General features: G+C 36.6%; 4 protein-coding genes across 6 annotated transcripts in view; 3 read left to right on the top strand and 1 right to left on the bottom strand.

Annotated features, from left to right (window-relative positions):
- LOC134812733 (stromal cell-derived factor 2-like protein 1) overlaps positions 1-6209 on the top strand; it is a 77520-nt gene extending 71311 nt beyond the window's left edge. Inside the window, exons 2-5 of one of the 2 annotated variants that reach the window (XM_063820273.1) lie at positions 1173-1346; positions 2247-2428; positions 4720-4900; positions 5657-6209. In XM_063820273.1, coding sequence (XP_063676343.1) covers positions 1181-1346; positions 2247-2428; positions 4720-4900; positions 5657-5754 — 627 coding nt within the window. In that variant the 5' untranslated portion in view covers positions 1173-1180 and the 3' untranslated portion in view covers positions 5755-6209. Of the gene's footprint in view, positions 1-1170; positions 1347-2246; positions 2429-4719; positions 4901-5656 lie in introns of both variants that reach the window. The other variant, XM_063820272.1, reaches the window with a different exon arrangement.
- The window catches only part of LOC134812728 (serine palmitoyltransferase 2-like), a 46316-nt gene extending 26118 nt beyond the window's left edge, over positions 1-20198 (bottom strand). Inside the window, exon 1 of the mRNA XM_063820263.1 lies at positions 20178-20198. The gene's annotated coding sequence lies outside the window, so the exon portion shown is untranslated. The remainder of the gene's footprint in view (positions 1-20177) is intronic.
- On the top strand, positions 13028-17756 carry LOC134812731 (syntaxin-like). The gene is made up of 8 exons (XM_063820270.1): positions 13028-13083; positions 13691-13886; positions 14025-14119; positions 14433-14607; positions 14991-15064; positions 15501-15578; positions 15800-15958; positions 16716-17756. The coding sequence occupies exons 1-8, from the start codon at positions 13054-13056 to the stop codon at positions 16803-16805; spliced, it is 897 nt and encodes a 298-aa protein (XP_063676340.1). The 5' UTR covers positions 13028-13053; the 3' UTR covers positions 16806-17756.
- LOC134812730 (syntaxin-like) lies at positions 18454-22909 on the top strand. Of its 2 annotated transcripts, XM_063820267.1 has the most exons (9): positions 18454-18518; positions 18667-18708; positions 18995-19193; positions 19403-19497; positions 19659-19833; positions 19999-20072; positions 20734-20811; positions 20941-21099; positions 21294-22909. In XM_063820267.1, the coding sequence occupies exons 1-9, from the start codon at positions 18489-18491 to the stop codon at positions 21378-21380; spliced, it is 939 nt and encodes a 312-aa protein (XP_063676337.1). In that variant the 5' UTR covers positions 18454-18488; the 3' UTR covers positions 21381-22909. The 2 variants fall into 2 exon arrangements, with proteins under 2 accessions (XP_063676337.1, XP_063676339.1); XM_063820269.1 differs by lacking the exon at positions 18667-18708 and having other exon boundaries at positions 21294-22325.
- The last annotated feature ends 3122 nt before the right edge of the window (positions 22910-26031 follow it).

Below are 26031 nucleotides of genomic sequence, written 5' to 3'. Positions count from 1 at the left end.
CTGGTAGTCTGATACGCATTATACAAAAGTTTAACTTATTCTCCCTTCACTGGCTTTTTGAACGTTTCAACTGAAAACTCTGACTTGTTATTGCAGTACGTAGCTTCAGCGAGTTTACTGATCCACCCGTTATAGTCCTCATGCTCTTTAGTAATGTAGCAAGAGTAATCTGACAATCTTTGAAGACTATCCTTTTCCTCCATCGTGTACTTTTACTTGTATGAAATAAAAAATACAGTAGCAGCACAACGGCAGTTGTAATGTTTGTCATATTTGCAACCATTTCAAGGCCACTTAAGGTTAAGAAATAGCCAAATGGACCCCTTATGTTTTGTAAGCTCAATCTTACCACGAGCAAGCTCTAACGCTTTCGCTAAGAACTTTTACTTTAGGACCCATTCCAAATGGAATCATATTCCTCTAGCTATACGTGAGATAGAGATTATTTCTGAGTTCAAAAGCAAATTGACCTCCTACATGCGGGATAAAATTCTGCCGGAGGACTTTGATTATGATCTAGATTATTCCCTCGAGACAGAGATGTGAGGCAGTCTACCTAAAGCTAACAATATGTTCATAAGAGCTTAAATCCCTGTTGTCTGTATTTCTCATTTCTCATTTTAGTGCATATCATCACATCATGGATTTCACTTTATTATATGATTTGATTGCTTTTGATATTTTTGTGTGATTCTATTTGAAATTCTATTTGAAATTCACGATTTCCGTGTAGTGGGCCCATACTTGTGCAGGAGGTGCATTTTGCTCTCAACATCTGTGTTTTGGTGACCCTCAGGTCCTTTCATTACATACATTTTGTCCTAGAAAATCTGATTTTATCGGAGTCTTATACTTTTGAGAAGATTTAATGTTGTTCATTCATTGTGTAAATTTGTATGTAATTGATTGATTTGAAAGATTTCAATAAAAAAATGTTGTAATTATCAGTGTAATTATGTTATGAGTATGACAACCACACCTACAAACAGTGGCGAGTGTTGCAAAATTTTAAAAATGCATGTGAATACCTGATCATGAATACCTGATCATGTATACCTGATCAGCCCATGGGGTGTGTATAATAATTCCTAGCAATTTTAATATTAAGGCAGATTCCAGGTAGTCACCATAAAACATCAATTCATTTATTACTAACTTGAAACTGTTATTAGCTAGAAATATGATCTGGATATCAGTGTTAGCACTTGTCTGCCTGGACATTACTGCTGGAAATGAAATAGTCACTTGCACCAGCATCATCAAGCTGCAAAACATTCAACGTGGTGTTCGACTTCATTCTCATGAAGTGAAATATGGAAGTGGTAGTGGACAACAGTCGGTTACAGGTATGTTTTATTTATCTATAATCTATATAATACTAATAATCTTATTTACGTTCAGGAAGCAATCTTATTTGCTTACATGGTTCGATCTGTTTTCAATTATTTATTCTTAGTGCCATACTTACAATCAAGTTATTACTGATCATCCATTGCATAAGTTTATCAGTTGATGCCTGATGTTATAATGGAATTTTTTGACAGCTTAACTTAAGCACTGGGTAATTAGTTTCACTAAAATAATACTTACATTGGCGACTAATACGCTATACTCCTGAATTCCAGTAAAATGGAATTTATTTGAAACCGGTGTTGCGCTGTGTGCATAGTGTAACAGTTGTCAACTACCAAAAACTGGTTGCCATGCGTGTAATTAATTAACACATAACTGGCGTCGCGCGTGAAAAATATACTCCTTTTATATACATAATTATAGGGTTCGGTCTACCTTGAAAAATAGACTCCTTTTATATACTCCGGCAATAGTAGGGAACAAAATATAATGCCCATTCGGTATATGACTTTTTGTCCTTGACTGTTAGTTTGATTTTGAAAGGACAGATAACTAACAGGGCAAGGATTGTGCATGCCTGATAGCTTTTGCACACACTGAAACGCTAGTTCAGATGAGTTTTTCAAGACAAGGCTCATATTAGGATCGGAAAAGAATATTGTTAGCAGACATTAGGGGTTCGGTTTATAGTTGTTGCTAATACGAAAAGCTCAATGGTAATACCCTATAGGCTATATTATAAACATTAAAACCTAGCACTTTTAAAGTATATCTCGTTAACACATACCACTCCCAAACTCGTGGGATAATACACTCCTAGGCTGGTGTATTATTTTAAAAATAATGTGCACATTATTTTTTACTATATAAACTTTTAATATTTTTGTTACCAGGTGTGACTAATGGAGACGATGTGAACAGTTACTGGGTAATCTTGAACGGGAGTAACAAACCGCAATGTAAGCGTGGAGAAGAGATACAGTGTGGTGATGTGATACGACTCAGACATTTCACAACTCACCGCAATCTGCACTCCCACACTTTTACTGCACCCATGACTGGCAGTCATCAGGAGGTGAGCTTTATTTAGAATTAGTTACCTGGTAACCTCACCTGGTAACTTCACCTAGTTACTTGGTAACCTAACCTAGTTACCTGGTAACTTCACCTAGTTACCTGGTAACTTCACCTAGTTACTTGGTAACCTCACCTAGTTACCTGGTAACTTTACCCAGTTACTTGGTAACCTAACCTAGTTACCTGGTAACCTAACCTAGTTACCTGGTAACTTCACCTAGTTACTTGGTAACCTAACCTAGTTACCTGGTAACTTCGCCTAGTTACCTGGTAACCTCACCTGGTAACCTCACCTGGTAACTTCACCTAGTTACTTGGTAACCTCACCTAGTTACCTGGTAACTTTACCCAGTTACTTGGTAACCTAACCTAGTTACCTGGTAACCTCACCTAGTTACCTGGTAACCTCACCTGGTAACTTCACCCAGTTACTTGGTAACCTAACCTAGTTACCTGGTAACTTCACCTAGTTACTTGGTAACCTAACCTAGTTACCTGGTAACCTCACCTAGTTACCTGGTAACCTCACCTGGTAACTTCACCCAGTTACTTGGTAACCTAACCTAGTTACCTGGTAACCTAACCTAGTTACCTGGTAACTTCACCTAGTTACCTGGTAACCTCACCTGGTAACCTCACCTGGTAACTTCACCTAGTTACTTGGTAACCTAACCTAGTTACCTGGTAACTTCACCTAGTTACCTGGTAACCTCACCTGGTAACCTCACCTGGTAACTTCACCTAGTTACTTGGTAACCTAACCTAGTTACCTGGTAACTTCACCTAGTTACCTGGTAACCTCACCTAGTTACCTGGTAACCTCACCTGGTAACTTCACCCAGTTACTTGGTAACCTAACCTAGTTACCTGGTAACTTCACCTAGTAACCTGGTAACCTCACCTAGTTACCTGCAGCAGCGTAAACTAACCTGGTAACCTCACCTAGGCCTAGGTAGCAGCGTAAACTAACCTGATAACCTCACCTATGTAGCAGCGTAAACTAACCTGGTAACTTCACCTAGGTAGCAGCGTAAACTAACCTGGTAACCTTACCTATGTAGCAGTGTAAACTAGCCTGGTAACCTTACCTAGGTAACAGCGTAAACTAACCTGGTAACTTCACCTAGGTAGCAGCGTAAACTAACCTGGTAACCTTACCTATGTAGCAGTGTAAACTAGCCTGGTAACCTTACCTAGGTAACAGCGTAAACTAACCTGGTAACTTCACCTAGGTAGCAGTGTAAACTAACCTGGTAACCTTACCTATGTAGCAGTGTAAACTAACCTGGTAACCTTACCTAGGTAACAGCGTAAACTAACCTGGTAACTTCACCTAGGTAGCAGTGTAAACTAACCTGGTAACCTCACCTATGTAGCAGTGTAAACTAACCTGGTAACCTCACCTATGTAGCAGTGTAAACTAACCTGGTAACCTCACCTAGGTAGCAGCGTAAACTAACCTGATAACCTCACCTAGGTAGCAGTGTAAACTAACCTGGTAACCTCACCTAGGTAGCAGTGTAAACTAACCTGGTAACCTCACCTAGGTAGCAGCGTAAACTAACCTGGTAACCTCACCTAGGTAACAGCGTAAACTAACCTGGTAACTTCACCTAGGTAGCAGTGTAAACTAACCTGGTAACCTTACCTATGTAGCAGTGTAAACTAACCTGGTAACCTTACCTAGGTAACAGCGTAAACTAACCTGGTAACTTCACCTAGGTAGCAGTGTAAACTAACCTGGTAACCTCACCTATGTAGCAGTGTAAACTAACCTGGTAACCTCACCTATGTAGCAGTGTAAACTAACCTGGTAACCTCACCTAGGTAACAGCGTAAACTAACCTGGTAACCTCACCTAGGTAACAGCGTAAACTAACCTGGTAACCTCACCTAGGTAACAGCGTAAACTAACCTGATAACCTTACCTAGGTAGGAGTGTAAACTAACCTGGTAACCTCACCTAGGTAGCAGCGTAAACTAACCTGGTAACTTCACCTAGGTAGCAGCGTAAACTAACTTGGTAACCTCACCTAGGTAACAGCGTAAACTAACCTGGTAACCTCACCTAGGTAACAGCGTAAACTAACCTGGTAACCTCACCTAGGTAACAGCGTAAACTAACCTGATAACCTCACCTATGTAGCAGTGTAAACTAATCTGGTAACCTCACCTAGGTAGCAGTGTAAACTAACCTGGTAACCTCACCTAGGTAGCAGTGTAAACTAACCTGGTAACCTCACCTAGGTAGCAGTGTAAACTAACCTGGTAACCTGACCCACTATCCAGGTATCAGCGTTTGGTGAGGGTGGTTTAGGTGATGACGGAGATAACTGGCAAGTGATCTGCTCTTCTGAGATTTGGTATAAAACCTCTCCCGTCAGACTGCGTCACGTGGTAACCTCCAAATACCTCACCGTCCCGGGACAAACCTTCGGCCGACCCATTGCTGGACAGTATGAAGTTACTGGTAAGGAAATCAGCTTGTGTGACTATTTCATAATTTTTGACAGTTATTTTTAACGGGTTTAACTGAATTCATCGAATATACAGGGGGGCTAAAAGTCAGTTTACATACGTTTGCCTTTATAGCTCAGTTACTGAATGCCCGATTGAGATAATTATTTCTGGTATGACTTGCTATCACCACTCATTCGAGGAATGTATCAAATCGGGGGAGGCAACCCCATAACCTACCTTTGTAGGTACACCCTTGTAGGTACACCTACAAGGGTGTATGATATACTAGGGTCTGATATCCAAACAAGAAATGAAGCTTTTCGCAATTGCTTGTGCTATTTTCACTTTATATTTCATCTAGGCGATCTGATCTGACTTCATGAGATATGCAGCGTATTTAAATTCAAGCAAGAAAATACATTTCACTCGACATAAAGACTTAATTGTGTTAGTTAAAAAGTTGGATGAAAAATAAACCTAATTTCTATGTAAACAGTTAGCTCCGCAGCACAAATCTGTTCAAAAGTAAAGAAGCTACTAACCTAATGTGTACATATTTATTATTTATATAGTATTTAGTACACACTATACTCTATAAAGTACACAGCATATTATGATGAGTTCTTTTTTTGGAATAATAGCATTATGAGCCCCAATTCTCCGAACGTGAATCTTAAAATATCGCCCTTTTTTCGTAAACCCCCCTCCCCCGAGTTACTTACTACACAGTTTTATTGAACTTGGTAACACTTACCTTTTACTTCAGCACACAGTGGTATATCAGATGCGTCACTATGGAAACCAGTAGAGGCGGTTATGTTTCTACCTAACAATGAAGATAATTCTGCTCACGATGAATTGTAACGTATTATATAATTCTTATTTAGAACCGTCAAACTTACAATATTACTTTCAAATCCCAATGTATTTGCTACTTTATAAGTTAACTAGTCTGTATAACTTATGTGTTTATAAGTTGAATAGATCATTTGACTGAATTTTATACTCTTTCCCCCTACTCTCTCAAGTCAAGTGCGACAGTTAATATTGGTATAATTAATATAGTATAGCAGTAGCTTTATAAACTTTTGTTTTACGTCGGTGTGGTTCTATAAAGAATAGCTTAAATTATTTGTTTTCAACAAAATTGTAGATATATCATATTATAGTAGTGGTTATTAGTAGTAGTTTTAAATTCGAATTGGTACATATTGAATAAGAATGACTAAGTTTTGACTGTGTATGCTATGTGTATGTAATGTTCAGAATTTTCGGGTTTCAGCTTTTCTTACCTTAACTGATTGGATTTACAGATTATTATGTCGACCGCCTCAACCGTCAATACAAGATGAACTACAATACAAGATGAACTACAAATTTCAAAATTACCATTTTCAAAATCTATAGGTTAATATTTTATAAAAGAGATATAACCATTATACATATAAACCACTGAATACATAACTTGAATTATCAACTAATGAATGTTTTCTCAGCTAGCTATGAAACGGAGCAGTCCTCAGTGGCCCTGACCTCAAGACCAGGACTTGCTGGCGGGAGCTACATAGTTTAAGTACAGGTTCGACAATGACTTTTTGTCGGTCTCTAGATAATAACAATAAATATAGCTACGTGAGAGGAGGTGTTCTAGCGAAATTGTAAGCGAAATTGTAAGAATGTCCCCAAATTTCGCCCAAGGTTTATTCTCAGAATTGTAAATTTTGTCTCCCAAATTTGATCTAAAATAACGAAAAAGTTAGGTGCATGCGGAGATAAGTAATTTTTAAGTAATTTATAATTGATGATGTAATCGCGGCAGGAGCACGCCCGGAGGTTGTAGTAAACCACTTTACCACGAAAGTTTTGAACGGTTTGCAATATTTCAATCTGGGATATCAGAGCTTATGCATGATATCAACTCCAAGTTTGGCTGCAAGCTAAACTCATGCCTAGCAAGCATGTACAAGTCTGGTTCTTGTTCAACTAGGTACCACAACGACGACGAGGTGTCTCTTGACCAGTCGCAAGGTATTTATGTAGTTTCATTTGGAGCTGAGAGGACCCTCGACATAATTCCAGAAAATGGGGATAAGCGATGTAACAGTAAATGCCATATCACCCCAAAGGACTGTAGTTTGTATATTATGAAACCGGGGTGTCAGGAATATTGTCTTCACAAGGTTCGTGCAGAGAGATCAGCTAAGGAGACTCGGTATAGCTTATCTTTTCGCTGCCAGATACCGAAGACAGATACAAATGTAGTCAGGGAGCAGAATGTTCTCACTACAATTCCTATGCCGCCCACCACCACCTCAACACCAACCCTTTACTACCGAAATGCTCCAAGAAAACCGAAGAGCAGAAAAACCACTGTCCTGTTTGGTACGTCAATGACAAAATTCGTACGGACAAATAAGTTGGGATTCCGGGGAAGGAAAGTAATCAATGTGTCCCAAAGTGGTGCAAAAATTAGAGATATCACTGAAAATATTCAGCATTTTCATAAAACTCATGCAGCTGCAGAAGCTGACGATATTGAAAAGATTATATTGAGTGTTGGTACAAATGACATAAAACATTCTAAGTATGGGGTTCAGTTCCTTAGGAAGTATCTTAATGACTTAATTGACACCACTAAGCAGTTATTTCCCGCTGCAATTATAATTATCCAATGTTGTCTTCCTATTAAGTGTTTATATTCCTACATAGCAAAGAATGTTCTAGATTTTAATAATCTACTTAAAGACTTATGCCTAAATAATAATTGCGTGTTCTTAGACTGTTTCTCAGACTTTTTAACTCGAGACTTTAGATCCTGTAATGAACTTCTATACCATGATTGGCTTCATCTCAACATGAGAGGAGTAGGTTTATTGTCCACTTGGCTTAAGTTTGTTGTAAACGAACACAGTTTTGACAGGGTTGTAAATAATCTTCTGGGAATTTAAATCTTTGATCTTTTCTTTCATTTAATATTTTGATTAAGACGTTGCGCCTAAAATTAAAACTCAAACAAATCTCTGATTTAATCTTTTTCTCAATTTTATGCCTCCTATTTCAGGTACATTCGGTCACTGCCCATTTTCCCATATGTTAGACAATGAATCGTTTAGACTTAGAATAGGTCTTTTTGCATGCAAAAGGCCTCGTACACAGTCAAGAAATGCACATATACATATCAACACGTTTATACCTAACAAAATTTACACATTCAAGTCCCCATACACTCCACACATCAACCACAATTCTCATAATCATATGTTTCTCTTCTATTCTCTCATCATGACTTACCTTCTCCCAATTCTTCTCTCCACGACTAGGTCCATGAACACCGTATTCCCCCTAGATTATAATATTCATTCCTCTCTACTCCTTGACAGCCCACGTTATCTTATACCATTTCTTGCTTGCTCCCACATCAAACTTTTCTTTGTAATTATCTCCTCATGGTTTATAAGAAATGTTCTTCTCCCTGGTAAGATGAATAGAGTCAAGTATTCCAGCCGCCTCAGGCGTCTAGTATCTTTATTCATTCTTTGGGTTTTCTCTCTTAACTTTCTTTTGATAACTCTTGTTAATCCTTCTATGCTTAATCCAGGTCCCAACTCCCTATCTGTACTCTACCAAAATGTCCAAGGTCTTATTCCTTTCAGTAACGTAAGCTCCTCCCATCCCCTTCTTGATGGTAATAAGATTTCCGAACTTCAATCCTTTGCTAACATAGAGCAGCCTGACATAATTGCCCTAAATGAGACTTGGCTCAAAAAATCTATTTCTAGCAACGAAATCTTTCCTTCTTCTCAATATGAAATCTTCCGCAATGACCGCACGAGAAAGACTCATCCTCAAGATCCTAATAACCCTAAAAAGTTTAGGGAAAATGGAGGTGGTGTTCTTTTGGCTGTTCGGTCTGATCTCGATGCCACTACAACCCGACTACCAGTTAGCCTAGGTGCAGAAATGCTTGCCGTTAAAATTGCTTTTCCTAACAAAGAGAGTATTGTAATCTGTACTTGTTATAGAGTAGGAACTCTTGGGTTACCTAATCATGATGTCATAGTTAGTTATATTCGCAAGCTAGTTTCCAAAAAGAATCCCCCTAAAATCTATGTTATTGGTGATTTTAATCTCCCCCATACAGACTGGCTATCTTCATCCAGTACCGTACCTATTGAGCAATCCTTCATAGATTCTTTCAGTGATCTTTCTCTCTCCCAGTTGATCACATCACCCACCCATAAAAGTGGTAATACATTAGACATTCTTCTCAGTAATTATGATAACACAATCGATAACTTGAATGTCTGTGATCCTCATTCCGTGTGCAAATCTGATCATTTTCCTGTCACTTTTTCAATTAAAAGCTCCTTTTCCCGCAAGAAAACTCCTAAACGTAAAATCTATAATTATAAGAAAGCAAACTGGGACATGATTAATCGTGAATTATGCTCGATTAATTGGCAAGTCCTGGAATGCCTAGATCCTGATTCGTCTTGGAAGTTAGTTAAAGACTGCATTATGAATTTAGTTGATATACATATTCCTAAAGTAACTATTAAATCAGAGTTTCAACCCCCGTGGTTCGATAGTGAACTTTTTTCTTCATGCCGTAAAAAAGATAGACTCAGAGCTAAATTTAAAATTTCTGGTTCTATTTCTGATGAGTTAAAGTTTGTTACTAGCCGTAAAGATTTTAAGAGGCTTTCATCAGCCAAAATAAGAGACAATCTTTTCAATAGTGATGATCCAGCGCTTATAACTAAGAAGTTTTGGTCACATGTTAAGTATAAATCTAACTCCTGCCGTATTCCTAATTGTGTTAGTTATTCTGGACAGCTTCGGTTCAAACCCAAAGCTCAAGCTGAACTTTTCAATTCTTTCTTTTATAACCAGTTTTCGGATCCTTCACTTTATGACACTGACATCTCCTATGTCAATGATGTTGATTTTGATATTGACTTCGATCATCGGGATGTTCGTAAGCTTCTTTCAAATATTAATTCAAATAAAGCCCAGGGACCAGATGGCATACACGGTAAAATTCTCAAAAATTGTTCCGTAGGTTTAGCTTACCCTCTAACATGCATTTTTCGTGGATCTTACAACAGCGGCTACATTCCACAAGAATGGAAACTTGCAAATGTTGTCCCAATATTTAAGAAAGGTAAGAAAAGTGAGGTTGAAAACTATAGACCAATATCCCTTACTTGTTTAGTCATGAAAGTTTTTGAGCGCATTGTTAAACGTAAACTGCTTTCTTTGACAAGTACCCTTCTTGATCCCAGGCAGCATGGTTTTCTAGAGCACAAGTCATGCACAACCAATATGGTTGACTTTTGTGATAGCCTGGCATTGTCTCTTAACGAAAACATTATCAATCATGTTGTGTATTTTGATTTTGCTAAGGCATTTGATTCTGTAAATCATGATATCCTTCTTCATAAGCTAAAGACCTTATATAACATTGATGGTACACTTCTCAAATTTCTTACCAATTACCTTCAAGGCCGTTACCAAAGAGTGGTTATTGGTAATGAGATGTCATCTACCCTCTCAGTTAATTCTGGTGTCCCCCAGGGCTCTATTCTTGGTCCCTTACTTTTTGTATTGTTTATCAATGATATTCCTCTTGGCCTTTCGGATAATACTGATATTGTTTTGTATGCCGATGATACAAAAATCTGGCGTAAAATACATTCATCTTCTGATAATACTAATTTACAAATGGATATAGACTATCTCTCTGACTGGGCACTAAGAAACAAAATGCGATTCCATCCAGCAAAATGTAAAGTGCTTATTGTTTCAGGAAAACCATCTTTATCTCCTCCATTCGCATATAATCTTGATGGCTCTCCTCTTGTGTATGTAGAGTTAGAAAAAGATCTTGGAGTCGATGTTACTCCTAAGCTAAGTTGGAATAGTCAGTGCGACAGAATTTATACTAAGGCCTGCCAACAACTTGGTATGGTCAGAAGAGATGGCCATATATTGTCATTGATCAGAAACGTCGCCGGGCGCTTTACCTCTCCCTGGTTCGTAGCCAATTCGAAAATTGTTCCATAATCTGGCGCCCTTGTAATAAATCACTTAGTGATAAATTAGAAAGTCTCCAAAAGAGAGCTATTAAATGGATTCTGTCTGAAGAGGGCCGCAGTTATCCACCTGAGCAATATGTCAAAAAGTGCAAGCTTGTCGACATTCTCCCTTTGTCTCAAAAGTTTGACTTGAATGATCTTATTTTTTTCCACAAAGTTCTTAACAATTTAATTCCTGTATCGCTGCCTCACTATCTCTCTTTATATCAGGGCACTTCTCGACTAAGACGTTGCCACCTCGACAGTCTGTCTATTGTGTCATCAATTTTACCTAAGTTAAGTCAGAATTCACACACCACATGTACCTCAAATAGCCCTCTGGCAAAATCATTTTTCTACAGAACCCATATACTGTGGAATGGACTCCCTTTACAGGTAAGACAGATTGTGTCTACTAGTCTTTTCAAAGCTGAGGTCACTAAGCATCTATGGAAATGTTTATTGGATAGTGAAACAACAGTCTAGCCTAGTCTCTTTGCTCCCCATATTATTATTATTTTTGTTTTATTAATTTTTTTATCTACCTTCCTATACTTTCAACTTCATATCACACTTCACCCGCACACCTTCTCACACATTAATGACCATTTCAGACCTGTATCTAATGTATCTGGAATTTGACGTATTGAAATACCAATTTTGACTCTATATCCACAGTTATTCACCATGGATTTGTTTGTTCTTAAATAGTTTTTCATAAATTTTTGGATTTAGATTAATTCGATGTAATGGGTCCAAGTTACTGCGGACATAGTTCACTATGTGTTTACCGTGTTTGGGTGCCCATCATATTTTACAGATGGGGGCGATATTTTGAACGATTCTATTTTATATTCATCTATTGCTGTACTCTGTAAAATTTGAAAAGTATTTAATAAAAAAAATGTACCCGCCATGTCTGGCGAGCCTCATCCTCCCCTCAGCTATCTTATCGGATACTCTCAGGTGTCAATACACTTTGGCGGTAGTTGGCCGCTCTTTCCAGTTTATGCTTTTATGTCACATCCGTATATACGCTTTGGGAGGGTCTGGCTGATAGTCCATGGTTCAGAGCCATATAGAAAGATGGACTCGAATGAAGCCAGGAACAGTACCTTAAGATCTCTACCGTTACCGGTACATATGCACTTTTGCAGTATATCCTGAGTGGTGGGGCTCTATCATTGTATCGGTGAAACTTCTCTCAATAAAATACTGTTCGTTACCTGTTTATTAAAAGTAAATTTCCAATCAATATGTGTCAATGTGTGATCATTCCAGCTTATATCAATTTTTTCGGACCCATAAACAATATACAATACAAGGCCTTCTTCTGGTAGTCTTCTACGAACAGTATTATTTATCGATGTGAATTTCCGCACGCACCTAAATTTTTCGCTATTTCAGATCCAAACTTGGGGGACAAAATTTACAATTCTGAAAAGAGAACATACACTGGCTACGTGCCGATTGGACAACATTTATGGAACGCGCAGATAAATTTAAATTATACTAACTACCTTCAAGTTCGCGCAAACGACTGCTTAAATTGCGCGCAATTGCGATCAGATCTCTTATATTACGTATGTAACTTAATTACACCGTGCTACCAGAGTAACTAGATACTTCTGCAGTCCTGATATCACCATGCTTCTGATAGAAATCGTTGTAAAAATTGAAGGGTTACTTACAGAAGAAAAGTAAGGTACCGTGAAACATTTGGTCGATCCAAATCCTCATTAATAAATTTGAAAAACCTCTCTAAATGCCGGGCCAATACATTAACTAGCTCTTAACCCGATTTCTTATCATGAGTCCTGCCAGCCTAACATATCTCCCGATACGAAATTTGAGGTAATTTCAAGATTGTAAGGTTTAGCAAATAAGGAACAAACTGGGTGCCGGCTTTATGAAACTGAGAGAGGGGAGGGGAGTGAAACTGCATTCCGAGCCTACTCAATATCTGATAAACCTGGCTGAACCCCCCTCCAGGTACGCTTATTTAATACCCTCTCTAATGCTGCGTCCTTTTGATTCGTAATACTAATTAATCTCTTGATAGCATGTGAGTATCGGAGAGTAGAGTATGAGGGACCGTGTTCACTCCTTCAGCCGGGTACGTCTATTTTTATTTTACATTATTAAATTCAGAGTTTCCTTTTTTAGAGATACGATATTGAAGTTATTTTTGCGTGAGCTATATTCTTCAGGACCACCATAGTAACTCTCATGACCTTTCTTTTGCTAATCTGCAGGCTGTAAGTGTTCCTACAGAAAATAACAGTTAATAATAATTATACAGGGGTTAAACTTGATTTGTTATTCTAAAATAACAGTTAATAATAGCTATACAGGGGTTAAACTTGATTTGTTGTTCTAAGCTGAATCACATCCGATTGTAGTTGATTTTCCTGATTGATTTCAATCCATTGCAGGCGAACTCACTTCTTTAGTAGTACTATGTAAATTAAAATTTTAAGGTCCAACTCCCATTTACTACTCAGATAGGGCATGCCTTTGAGAATCAGTTTTAATAAATACCTCAATTCTTTAGGTATCAAGGAATTATAGTGCGAGTTTTTAGGACTGAATTCTAAGTGTAGTGTGCCCCCCCCCCCCCCCCCCCCTGAATTCTAAGTACATACATTGGGGGGGGGGGCCACATTGCTGGTCGTTCATTGTCAGCCCCAACGGACAGGACCTTTATCACTGATTTTTCTCAGCAAGTTGACGATCAAGAAGCAAATGAAGGTAGGCCTACAGTAGTAGACTTTCATTCGGACGGTGGTGTAGACGAGGTGAAGAAGTTCCTGAAGGAAGCTCAGCACACTAGGGAGAAAATAGTGGCGATAGAAGAGCTAGTGAACCAGATACGCGAGTACCATGGCAAAATTACAGGAGCTGCAGCTAGAAATGAAGGTACTGTAAACCGAGATACCTAATAAAACATCTCTACCTCTGCCAAAACTTCGTTTTGAAATTCCAGTTTTGTCAACGAACCTTGATTAACCAATAATCAGGTGACTCGTTATTGTCATATAATCTAACATTTTTCAGAGGTTCACAAAAAGTTAAATCTAGCTATGGATGAGATCAGGAGGTTGTTTGACACAGTGAAAGAAGCTTTGAAGAGAATGGAGCAAGAGTCCAAAGTAATTTCAACTTTTCAATTTCAACGTATCATAATGTTGGAATTGTGACCGAATTATCGGTTTTGTAAGGTCACTAGCACAATTACCTTGGGGAAAGTCTGAAAAGCGATTTGTTAAGTATCTGGAATATACCCGAACTTATTTTATCATCAAGAATCCAGATTCCAGATCTTTTTAATTTTGAAAACTTCTATACAAAGTTACATTATATTGTTACATTATATTTATATGTTGGCCGCGGTAAATCGTAGCTTTACTGTATGAGTCATGAAGAAATTTGTGCCATATGATGCTTATATCCCTCCATCTCCAGTCACTGTCACAGAAGAAGGATGCTGAATTAAAACGACCTGCTGACATCAGAATAATGAGTTCTCAGTATACATCTCTGCAGTGCTGGTTCTTTGAGACGTGGACAGAGTATAATGAGTGTCAGAGTGATTACAGAGAGAAATGCAAGGAGAAACTTACCCGACAGATTCAGATTAGTATGTTCCTTTTAATTGGTTGGCCTGGTTTCTGGGTAGTTTATACAACTGCAGTGATATTTTCGGGCAAATTAGTGTCGCCGTGTCATCAGTATTAGAATTTTGTATAAGGCTGGCGTGTGGTATAATAGTTATTATGTGGATTAAATGTTTTAAGGAATCAGGAATACGGATTACGGAGTAGCGGATGTGCGCAGTAAAAAGTGGTTTTAAGGGTGAATGAATTTCATCAGAATTAGGGAAAAAATATGTTAAATCTTCTAGTTAATTAGAAATATGCTATCTCATATTTTTCCTAAAGCAAACTATTTTAGGCGTTAAAATTTCTATATATTAAGCAAAATTTGTTTTAAATAGGAAGATCTTATTGTTGATTATTTCAGCGGAAAAGAAAGTTACACAAGAAGAAATCAATAAAATGATCGAAAGTGGAAACTTCACTGTCTTCTCTTATAATGTTTGTAAATTATCAACTTTATATCAAATTAAACGTTATATATAACGTTCTCTTTGATAATACATATATTCCTATCTTGACTTAAACATTAGTATTTACGAAGTTTTGAGTCGATAAAAGGAAAGATTGCACCTTTAGTTATCGTGTATCCTTTTTGACGTGGAAACGTGCCTTATAATTTGTCTTCCGAAGAAGTAATTTTATAATTACAGTAAAATCCTGATTTACCGTACACTTATCGGGAAAGGGAAATATTCCGGTAAATCGGGGTTTCGGTATCTTGATAAATTTATTACAGTATTAGAATGATTGATGTATCTATATAGATTATCTATTCAACTATACTATTTAGTAATTAAAAATAGCCCGGTTTAGTCAATCCAATAATTCATTTATCAATTAACTGATGCTCTCGATTTCACTACAACATTTTCAGGCTCAATTCCAGCCTAAAGACATTGAAGAAATGGAAAGTAGGCACAACGACATAACGAAACTCGCAGAAAGTTTAAAGGCAAGTTTCCAATTGTGAACTGCGACCCAAAAAAACGCTAGTGGGAAATTCCTGCAAACAACAATTAGTATTAGTCTTTTGGGTTTGTTTCTCAAGTGGGAAATCTACTTGAGCATTGAAGCATGAGGGGGGGGGGACAAGCATCCTAAACATACTCAGCCCCATTAGAGCTGAGTACAAATATTTATTCTATTAAAAGCTAAGACTGTCAACAATTGCAGCAACTGCACGAAATGTTCAAAGACTTGGCGCTGATGGTAGAGCAGCAGGGTGAGATGTTGAACAACATCGAGAAGAACGTGGACCAGGCTCGTGACTACGTTGCGGACGCGGAGCGGGAATGTCACCAAGCTGTAGACTTAACCAATAAGTGGAGGAAGGTAATTGTTAATTGATTGATAATTAGTTAATTGGTCGATAATCAGTTTTTACTTCCCATTTCTCATTTCTCACTAAAACAAGCCTGTCTGTTTTAGCCATAGGAACCGCATATTCTGCAATTCGTCAATTCCATCGATTGAATATTTCGCGTTAAACTTTTCCGCAATATTGATTTCACCGTGAAAACGTATTCCTTAACGAAAACATAAACAATGTACAGAGGGGTGCCAAAAGTCAGTGTACATTCGTTGGCATTAATAGCTCAGTCAGTGAGTGCCTGACTGAGCTATTTTGGTGTTGCTATTACTACTCATTCGAGCAATATAACGAATCAAACAATATTCACGTTCATTTTTTTGATACACGTGGAGTATTAGGTTGATACACGTGGAGTATTAGGTTGATACACGTGGAGTGTTAGGTTGATACACGTGGAGTATTGCGAACTTAATTGATATGTAACCTTAATTCGTAAAAGTTTCAGGAACTTTTCAAACTTAGATTTTGCCATAAAAAGAAGCAAGATGTCATATATATATTCCGTACATATTCTGTACATATTCTGTACATATTCACTATTCAGAACATATTCCGTATATATTCCGTATATATTCCTTACATAGTTCGTGCAATAATTTGGATAAAAATATTGGACAATACTATAACTTAATAGTATTATATTAATAGTATTATATTAATAGTATTAAATTAATAGTATTATATTAATAGTATTATATTAATAGTATTTAATTTCAGAAAAAGCTGATTTGCGGTGTGGTGATACTGATAATCGTAGTAATCGTTGGAGCGGTGATAGCTATAGTAGTACACTTACAATCCAAATAATTAACTGTACATAATAATACTTTAGTCCTGTAAATATGCCACCAATTATATTATACATACACTCAAATATTTTGTACCACCTATAAAGAGTAATAATACAGTTATTTTGTGATAAATTATGTTATCCTACCTGAGCTTGGATTGAAATCTGGGTATTTGAATTTCACTTCACACCATATACTAAACGGTTTATTTTGATTACTGATTTTACCTCAACAGAATCGCTGACACGCAAGCTTGTTTTTTTGATTATTTCAAAGTTGTAACGTTATTTAATTAGAGGTTCGTGCTGGTAACGAACCTAATTACTCTGCAACTAGAGTATTATTTACATTATTTAATGCATATTGTTAATTTTATCAGCTAAAATTCAATTTCATTATGGTTCAGTTGACATTTAGATTGGTCCGATCTTTACTGTTCTGCAGTCGATGACGATCCAATAATAACTATCTTTTTCGAATTTAAATTAATAAATAACATTTTATTTTTGGATATAATTGTAATTGCTAATTGAAATTTCGCCACAGATAATAATAACAGTAATAATTATAATATAATTCAATTAACCTACTTACTTATTGTTTTACTCAGGGGTGTAGTTTACATTTTCAGCTGCTCTGATCGCTGGCTAACTTAAGAAACAGAGAGATTTGTTGGGTTTTCATGATGTTGATTTTTGGCGAAATTCGCCTGCAAATTTAGAGTTTTCTTAAATATCCAAATTTAACTAGTTTAATTCGAGTTTAACAAATTTAACGTGTTTCCACATCGATTGTATATGCTCTTTAATAGTTTGAATATTTGAAATATTTGAATGTTTACAATTATTACATACTTCAATAAATATGGTGGGGAGATAGTTCTTATCATCTTGAGTATTAGTGACTTTATTTCGTTACTGCATTACATTTGCAATACGATATTTAATATTTATTACAATTCAATTTCGATTGATGGGAGTTTTCACTGTGGAATTTTAGAACAGTCCGAAGTGATTTAACCAGTGGCACACCTAGAACAAGATAAACTAAAAATAGGGGGGGGGGGGTCAGTATACATATTGGGTGGAGCTGAGGTCAGTATACATACATTGGGTGGTGATCAGTATACGTACATTTCTCAGATAACTGCTATGAAATAAGTCTTAATCGTTTGTGGGTGTACCTAGGCAATAATAGTGGCGAACAAGCTCACTGGTTCATGAACAGAATGAACAAAAAATAATATTTTGAGCTGGAAATGGTCAGAATCGATCGGTTTATATAATACAGGTTGTACCGCATAAAATGTGTGAAAAATAATGAACAATTATTATGAAGGAGCAGCTGCTAAAAATTTTTCATCAAAATGTGTCAATATTTACTTAACTTTTAGTCATATTGTTAGTCATTATTATAAATTCGATTATATTTCCGACAAAATCTAATTTCGTCAAAAATTATAAAAGTGGAAAAAAATTACATTTTATGCATAATATATCGGTAATGGTACTACGGACATCCTCCACAAGAAGTGCATTTAAAATATATCGACATTAAGATTGGTTGAATGGGGGAGGGGGGGGGTTCTCTACACCTTACTGGTTGAGAATAATAACGGAATGGTTTAAATTCTGATTTAAATTTATTTTATGACTTTAACTTGTTAATTTAAGGATGTAGCAGTAGAAAGCGAGGAACTATGCGGGATCGCATCAACTTCTTCAGACTCGTAAGATGTTACCTTATATTGTGTGATCTCTGTTATATTTTATATTCTTGTTCTGATCTTTACACACCGGGTAAAGTGTTTTGTGTTGATCGCTTGAAGGGTAACTTGTTGGGTGTTACCTAGGTTAAATGAGAACAATTCGTTACAGGAGCGGGACCCCAATGACTTATCTTTTGCAAATCTGCGAGCTGTAAGTCAGTGTGGCACATTGTGCACTGTAATGACTGTTATCTGACAGTAAGTCAGTGTGGCACACTGTGTACTGTGTAATGACTGTTATCTGATTCATGTTGATTTAATTTCTTTAATTTCATTTGATAAACTGAATAATACTCCTCGTGAGATGATTTATGTTCAACTTTATGAAGACACTTCGTTGTAATCCACAAGATTTCTTCGTCAAAAATATAATAATTCGTGATTTTGTATCACTTAAAAGATTATCGTCTAACTATAACATACTGGTGATATTTCAGCAAACTGATGACCATGAAGCCTATGATGGCAGAGTTACGATACTGGACGTCCATTCAGGAGGCGACCATGCTGACGAAATGAAAAAGTTTTTGAAAGATGCTCAGCAAGTTCGAGATAAAGTTGTGGGTATCGAAAGTATTGTCAATCAGATACGAGGTTACCATGGCAAAATCACTGGATCGGCTGCTAGAAACGAAGGTAATTTACCAGCACTGTGACCTGGAGTGCAATGTGAACAATGACTGATATCTGTGAACAATGACTGATATCTGTGAACAATGACTGATATCTGTGAACAATGACTGATATCTGTGAACAATGACTGATATCTGTGAACAATGACTGATCTCTGTGAACAATGACTGATCTCTGTGAACAATGAAAATAACCAAACAATATATTACCAGATGTCCATCAGAGCCTGAACCGAGCTATGGATGAGATCAGGGAGATGTTCGACACTGTCAAACAAGCCCTCAAAACACTCGATGAGAAGTTCAAAGTTAGTTAAAACATTTGTCGCTCCGTTATTTGAGTTTTTTTTTAATTGTTCACCAAAACTAAAAATTAGAAAAGCAACCCAAAGCGGTTTCGACAAAGTATGATTGATGTAATAAACAGATAAACTCGTTACAATTTGCTCACTACAAATGCTCACTACAGGCTGTAAAAGCGGACGACTCCGACCAGAACCATCGTACATCAGACGTCAGAATAATGAGTTCTCAGTATACGACTCTACAACGTTGGTTCTTTGAGACGTGGACAGAGTATAATGAGTGTCAGAGTGATTACAGAGAGAAATGCAAGGAGAAACTTACCCGACAGATTCAAATAAGTAAATAAGTCAAATTATTTCTAATACAGTTTTTTTTCTTCATGAATCTATTGATCTATTAATTTGGATTAACCTATTAATGTTAAATCCTCTTCCCTACATACCAAATACCGATAAAGAATATTATACCGATAATGTATATTATTATATATGATATATTTGCAGCGGAAAAGAAAGTAACGCCTGCTGAGATAGACGATATGATAGAATCTGGAAAATTCACAGTCTTCTCTTATAACGTACGCTAATTCTTCTTCTTATTGATTTTTAATGTAATGCTTTGGACACGAAGGGAAACACACAACGTAAGGCTTGAAATCTTCGTAAAACTACATCCTTAGAGCCTCAAATTATTTGTTATATAGTATAGTACTAGTGTTGAAAGTATTAAAACTAATTTTTAATGTATTTCATTGCAAAGTTAGCGACTAATTACATTTATCGGGAAATTTTGTCTTATTTCCGAATAGTAATAATTCAATATTTTCTTAGCTTAATTTATCAAAATTAACATCTTTCTACTTTTCGTAATTAATACTAATCTTACTATATATAAAGCGAGACGATATATATATATATATATATATATATATATATATATGGATCCGTACCATTTTACTGACACCACGGCATCAACTTTAACGCGACTTTCCGAAAAAACCGTAAAAGATATACAACTGAAACTTTTTTCACTGGGTCAAATGCTTTAATGGCCTCCAAATTATCATGAAAAAAATTGGCCAAGAAATAGGAGTTTTAGAGCCCAAAATTTGGACCTCCAAGTGGTGTCAAAAATGCGAATTAAATAGGCAATAATTATTTTAGTCTCTTTAGCCTTGACACCATTTTAAGGTTATACGGGTTCCTGCTAGTAACTATAATCCAGACAATCCTTTATAGGCACAATTTCAACCGAAAGACATGGAGGAACTAGAGACTCGAAGTAAAGACATAACAAAACTCGCCGAAAGCTTAAAAGTAAGTGATAATGTTATTCGTTAATACCAGATCTTCGTTTTGAGATGGAGGGGTGCCAAGTCCCAAAAGTGCGTTTACTAATAAAATACTAAAAACCAAACTTGTGGGTGCTGACCACAACGATTTCAGCAATTGCACGAAATGTTCAGAGACTTGGCGCTGATGGTAGAGCAGCAGGGTGAGATGTTGAACAACATCGAGAAGAACGTGGATCAGTCGCATGAGCATGTCAAGCAGGCTGAGGTTGAACTCAAAGAAGCCAAAGAAATCACTGATAAAACCAGAAGGGTATATATTTAAATGTTTCAATATTATATAAATAAAAATAATATAAAATAATATAGCCAGCTTTGCGTTTTCAATTTCAATGACTTGTCAAAAATTATTCATAATTTGGCCTTTTAATAACTTATAATGATGATCATAGTTTGAATTTAATTTGGCGATCTATAAAATTACTGTTAATTAATTTTCTATTTCAGAGAAAGGTGATATGTGCGGCAGTGATACTGGCAATACTGTTAATCATCGCAGTGGTTATTGCGATAACGATTAAATTGCAGTCATGATAGTGCCCAAATTATAGAGTATACGTTTTTCAATTTTTGATAGTTCTGATTTATAGTTTAGTAATTAGTTGAACGGGATCATGGAAACGTTTTTGTATGACTGTGTGTGTATTATTAGTTTGAATATTATGGGTACATTTTTGACCCTGAGATTTATATGAATATTGTTAGCTTTTCTCTTTAGTCTGGTCAGATGTTTTCGGTTCTATAAATCTTGGAAATGCTACTATGAAATGCATTTCGTGCATAACTGACCAGACTACATGTTTTTAAAATCGTTAAGTTTTTAACAAAACTGTTAAATTAAAAACAGAACTGGATTTAGGAAGTTAGATATGAACAGTTATATTTTTAGTCAGGATAAGTGGGGGTACACTACACTTGTGGATAAGTTTGCTTGATTGTTGATAATAATAATAGTTATTCGTTTTTGTGACGCACGAAAAAATGAATCGATCTGCCGGTAAATTTTGTTGTACAAGCCCGAGTTTATGATTGATGGTGATCTAATGATGTAATAGACACGAAATACGAGTTCTATAATGTATAATATCACTTTAAGTTTAAGTCAAATCGCTACTCCACGTATGTAACATCTTCGTTGTATCAGTATGTTTCTACAGAGCGCTTTTTTAGCAGAAGTTACAGTCTGTTATAATAGAACTTTATTATTTGTCTTCGTCTCTATACATTTGACATTGGTTATTTTCTGCAGTACTGAAATTGGTTCAGCTAGTAGGTATGTATCACAGTTTTTATTTTTATAGCGTTTTTCGTGTTTTCTACGCTTTAGTTTTCTGTATCATTTCTGTATCATTCTATAGAATTTTTAAAGTTTCCAACAACCGACAAGTTCCAGTATATACCATTGTATACAATACGTTATTTAATCCAGTCTGTATATTGTCAAGATTTTCTATTTTAACCGGTCTCGTTGCCATGGCGAATGGGTTGCGTTGAAATACCATCTAAATAAAGACAGTTTTGTCGCCCTCAGAGGGCTAAGTTGTCTGGCAACCAAATAAGGTTTGATAAAATTTTGCGAACTAAATAAAGTGTGGTACCTTAGGAACCATAAATTTAGTATTTTTTTAATTTTTAATTTTAATTTTTTAAATAGGCAACCTACTAAAACCAATGGAGCCCTCCCCGGGGTCATTCCTCTCGCATTTGCGAGGGTCGTCCTAAAGGTGTAAAAGGAGGTCAGGATTTGTTACCACCAAGTTCTAACATCGCTATTTGCTGACCATCGGCCTTCACTGAAGGCCGACCGTCAGCATGGGATGCAGGGCCAAGTGGGAAACAACGTCAAGGCCCCTTTCTACTTGGGCCATGTTGGTTTTGCAGCAGATATTGTGGTAATAAGATATGAGTGAAAAGAAGTGAGAGAGGAGGAGCTTGTAAGGAATTTAGGAAAGGAAGGAAGCAGGGCATGTACTAGTACTACTATGTCATTTAATTTTTATTGGTTATTGTTACTATCTTGCAGTACTACTAGCTGTTTTTTGTAGTACATAAATTTAGTCATGAAAATTTTGACTAAAATTGTTGTAAACCAAAATTATTCATTGTTGAGACTTACTGGGCGGCGCTCAGCCTGTCATTCCGCCGAATCTCTATTATAGCCTGTGGTCCCCAGGTAATGTTGAGACTAAATCTTTCTGCGACTAATTTAATATGAAGTGTAAATGCAGACCAACAGTTCAGCAGAGCATTAAATATATGAAATAAATATTATTAGGCTTACATTGTTTATTATTAATATGTTGGTTGACGATGTCAACCCATCGAGATCGTTGCTCTGCGAAGCAGAGCGACGATCGACGATCAACGATCGACGATCGACGATGCGAAGCAAGAATGCTAGTTCGCGCGGCGCGTCGAAGCGGCGAAGTCCTCCAAATTAATATGATAAGTCATAAGTATAACATCACCATTCCTGCTGCTGAACTGCTGAACTACCTTTATTATTATATTACACGTCGAGACCCCCATTGTCGTTTCACTAGCAACTATTATCGTTGATCGTGGCGAAGTCCACGATACAGCCGCGCACGGCTGTAGGTTAAGTTTACAACGTGTGACAGTGTTTCTATTCGTCCAGGTTATTTTATTTCTTAATGGCTAAGTAGTAAGTTAACCGCAGTTTATACAATAAATAATATGTTTATGCTAACTTCTTGACGGAATACGGATCTTAATCGTCTAAATTTCTTCGAAGTAGCGCGCCCGGCCCTGCTTTCTAATCGAAATGCATCTTGGCCCGATGGCAAGTGCTACGAAGTGCGAAGTAGCGCGCGCCGGGCCAGACTGTCATGTTAACAATGGTCAATAACTTCCCAAATTAGAAATTTCGCCTATATACGTATTATATTAGGGATCATGTCATTCACATATTACGTAATCAGCCGAAAGGGTTTTTAAAAAATGCTTGCGGTTGATTACGGGGGGGGGGGTTTGGTCGTTGATTACGTTATCAAAATTTTAATTGTTAATTTTGTGTAGGTTTATAACTTGGATGTTGGAGGGCTTCGACGCGCCACGCAAACTAGCATTCTTGCTTCGCAGAGCAACAATCTGCAAAAGGGTTGACATCGTCAATCAAGTTTATATAACCTACCAGGACGCGCGCCGAGTTGGACTCGTCGATTGGAACAAATATTTTACGAGTACCACCGTACGCCGTTAATTAATTTTTTACCGATTTTCGAAATCAGAAATACCAATTGGACAATTTTCGTTAATTATTTGTAGCGCGATGCATTGGTTGACAATGTCAACCCATCAAGATCGTTGCTCTGCGAAGCAAGAATGCTAGTTCGCGCGGCGCGTCGAAGCGGCGAATTCCTCCAACGCGATGCACAACTGGGCCGCGCCGCGCATCTTCTCGCAACCACACGTATGTTGTATCACGTCGTGACCCCCACGGTCGTTTCACTATGGTCACACTGTATAGTTTCTACGATACAGGGAGAGCCGCGCACTGGTTGAAGTGGAACATGGAACATTTACACGAATAGTCCTATCAACAATAGGTGGAATGGCCGGAAAAGAAGCAAATACTTTCTTCAAAAAGTTAGCTGATAAACTATTTAGAAAATTAGGTCAAAGAGGCGATGACATTTATCCGGAAAAGAATAAGATTTGACTTATTGAGAACAACGATTATTGCTCTTAGAGGAGAAAGAAGAATAAAAAGTGGTAGTGCCGTTAAAATATCAGATTTAGATATAAATTTAGAGCCAAAAAATTGAATTGACTACTTTTACTACTTAAAGGGTTTTTATAAAATTTACTAAGATTTTGATTGAATTTTTATATTGAACTTTTATATAGGGTCATTGTTATATACCAAATGGTCATATACCAAATGGGCTTTATTTGTTTATGAATTATTTTACAACTTTTTATTCTGTTAAATGTGCTAGAAATTAAATTTCTCGTTTAATTGAAAATTTCTTGTTTCATAAAGTGTTGATGCAGATTTTGTGCAATTTTCGTAGAAATTTCAACATTGCTATTTTTATTACTGTCATCTTTAAAGTCAAATTTTGAAGTAAAAATGAATCTGCCAATTGACTTCTGATAAAGTCTGACGGTTGTGCCAGACCACTGACCACTTTTTCAGTGATTTACATTTCATAATTACCTTAAAAGCTTAAATCAACTTCTCAATTTATCCTAGTAGACCTTTTTTTTCACTAAGATTTTAAATTTTAGATTTAGATTTAGGTTTATAAATAATTTGTAACACCATACAATGTCATTCAAATTGTAAAAACTTGAGGCGTTTGTTGAAAACCCAATACAGAATTATCTGTAAAACGCAGGATCAAAACCTGCTGATAATATTGAAAACTTGATGATAATCAAAATAAATTAGAACTCTCATTAGTATATCACTTAATATATCAGTCCTTATCATTTGGTTGTTTAACTTTGCTCATGATTGTTCCATTCCTGATGTAGTGATGTTGTTTGGATCACTCTGAATTCTAATCTTCATCTCTTTTACAAGTTGTTCATGCGATGTGCAGTTCGTTCTTTATATGTTCTATCGGGACCAGGCCTCCCAGCCAACCTTGAAAACCTTGAATTCTGCTATTTTAAATCAAAAACCTTGAATTTTCACAAAAACGCTTGGAAACCTTGAACTAAAAATTTACAAAAATTTCGCCTCCTGCAGTTTTCTTGCTGAAAATCACAGCCTTGACCACCCAGTCCCCTCATTTATGTTTTGAGTAATCCCAATGGACTGGAGATATCCGAAATAACTTAAAATTCGTGCCATCCTTAATCTTAATTTGTTCAATGTTTTGAAATCAAAATATTACTAATAACCAAGTGTGTTGTCAACCGCTGTGAACCTTCTGTATTGATATCCTATTGGTTTAGCTTATAATTCAGTTACAATTATGAAAACCAAGAAAACCACCTTGAAAACCTCGAATTTTAGGGAATTTTATAGTGGGAGGCCTGATCGGGACTAATGTACACGTTTTTGAAGTTCCCTATCGCTTTCAGTTGAACAGAACCAGAACTTCTCATGACAACTTTTACTGGCCTGTTGCCCAAACCTTCTGAAATTGTTCCTAACCCAACGCAGTCATGCGTACAAGGTTTTTGGCCAATAGAGACCATAAACTCGTTG

Source organism: Bolinopsis microptera, chromosome 3, assembly GCF_026151205.1.
Source record: "Bolinopsis microptera isolate Bmic1 chromosome 3, MBARI_Bmic_1.0, whole genome shotgun sequence".
Lineage (NCBI taxonomy): Eukaryota > Metazoa > Ctenophora > Tentaculata > Lobata > Bolinopsidae > Bolinopsis > Bolinopsis microptera.
The sequence above is the reverse complement of the archived record's forward strand: the minus strand, read 5'-3'. Positions and strand labels throughout refer to the sequence as shown.

Excerpts from the sequence above, each read along its gene's own strand:
- LOC134812731 (XM_063820270.1), top strand. The coding sequence starts at position 13,054 with ATGAGGGACCGTGTTCACTCCTTCAGCCGG. Across the intron at positions 14,120-14,432 it reads GAATGGAGCAAGAGTCCAAA|TCACTGTCACAGAAGAAGGA; the intron begins GTAATTTCAACT and ends CTCCATCTCCAG. Across the intron at positions 15,065-15,500 it reads TCACTGTCTTCTCTTATAAT|GCTCAATTCCAGCCTAAAGA; the intron begins GTTTGTAAATTA and ends CAACATTTTCAG.
- LOC134812730 (XM_063820267.1), top strand. The coding sequence starts at position 18,489 with ATGCGGGATCGCATCAACTTCTTCAGACTC. Across the intron at positions 18,709-18,994 it reads CTTTTGCAAATCTGCGAGCT|CAAACTGATGACCATGAAGC; the intron begins GTAAGTCAGTGT and ends GTGATATTTCAG. Across the intron at positions 20,812-20,940 it reads AACTCGCCGAAAGCTTAAAA|CAATTGCACGAAATGTTCAG; the intron begins GTAAGTGATAAT and ends CAACGATTTCAG.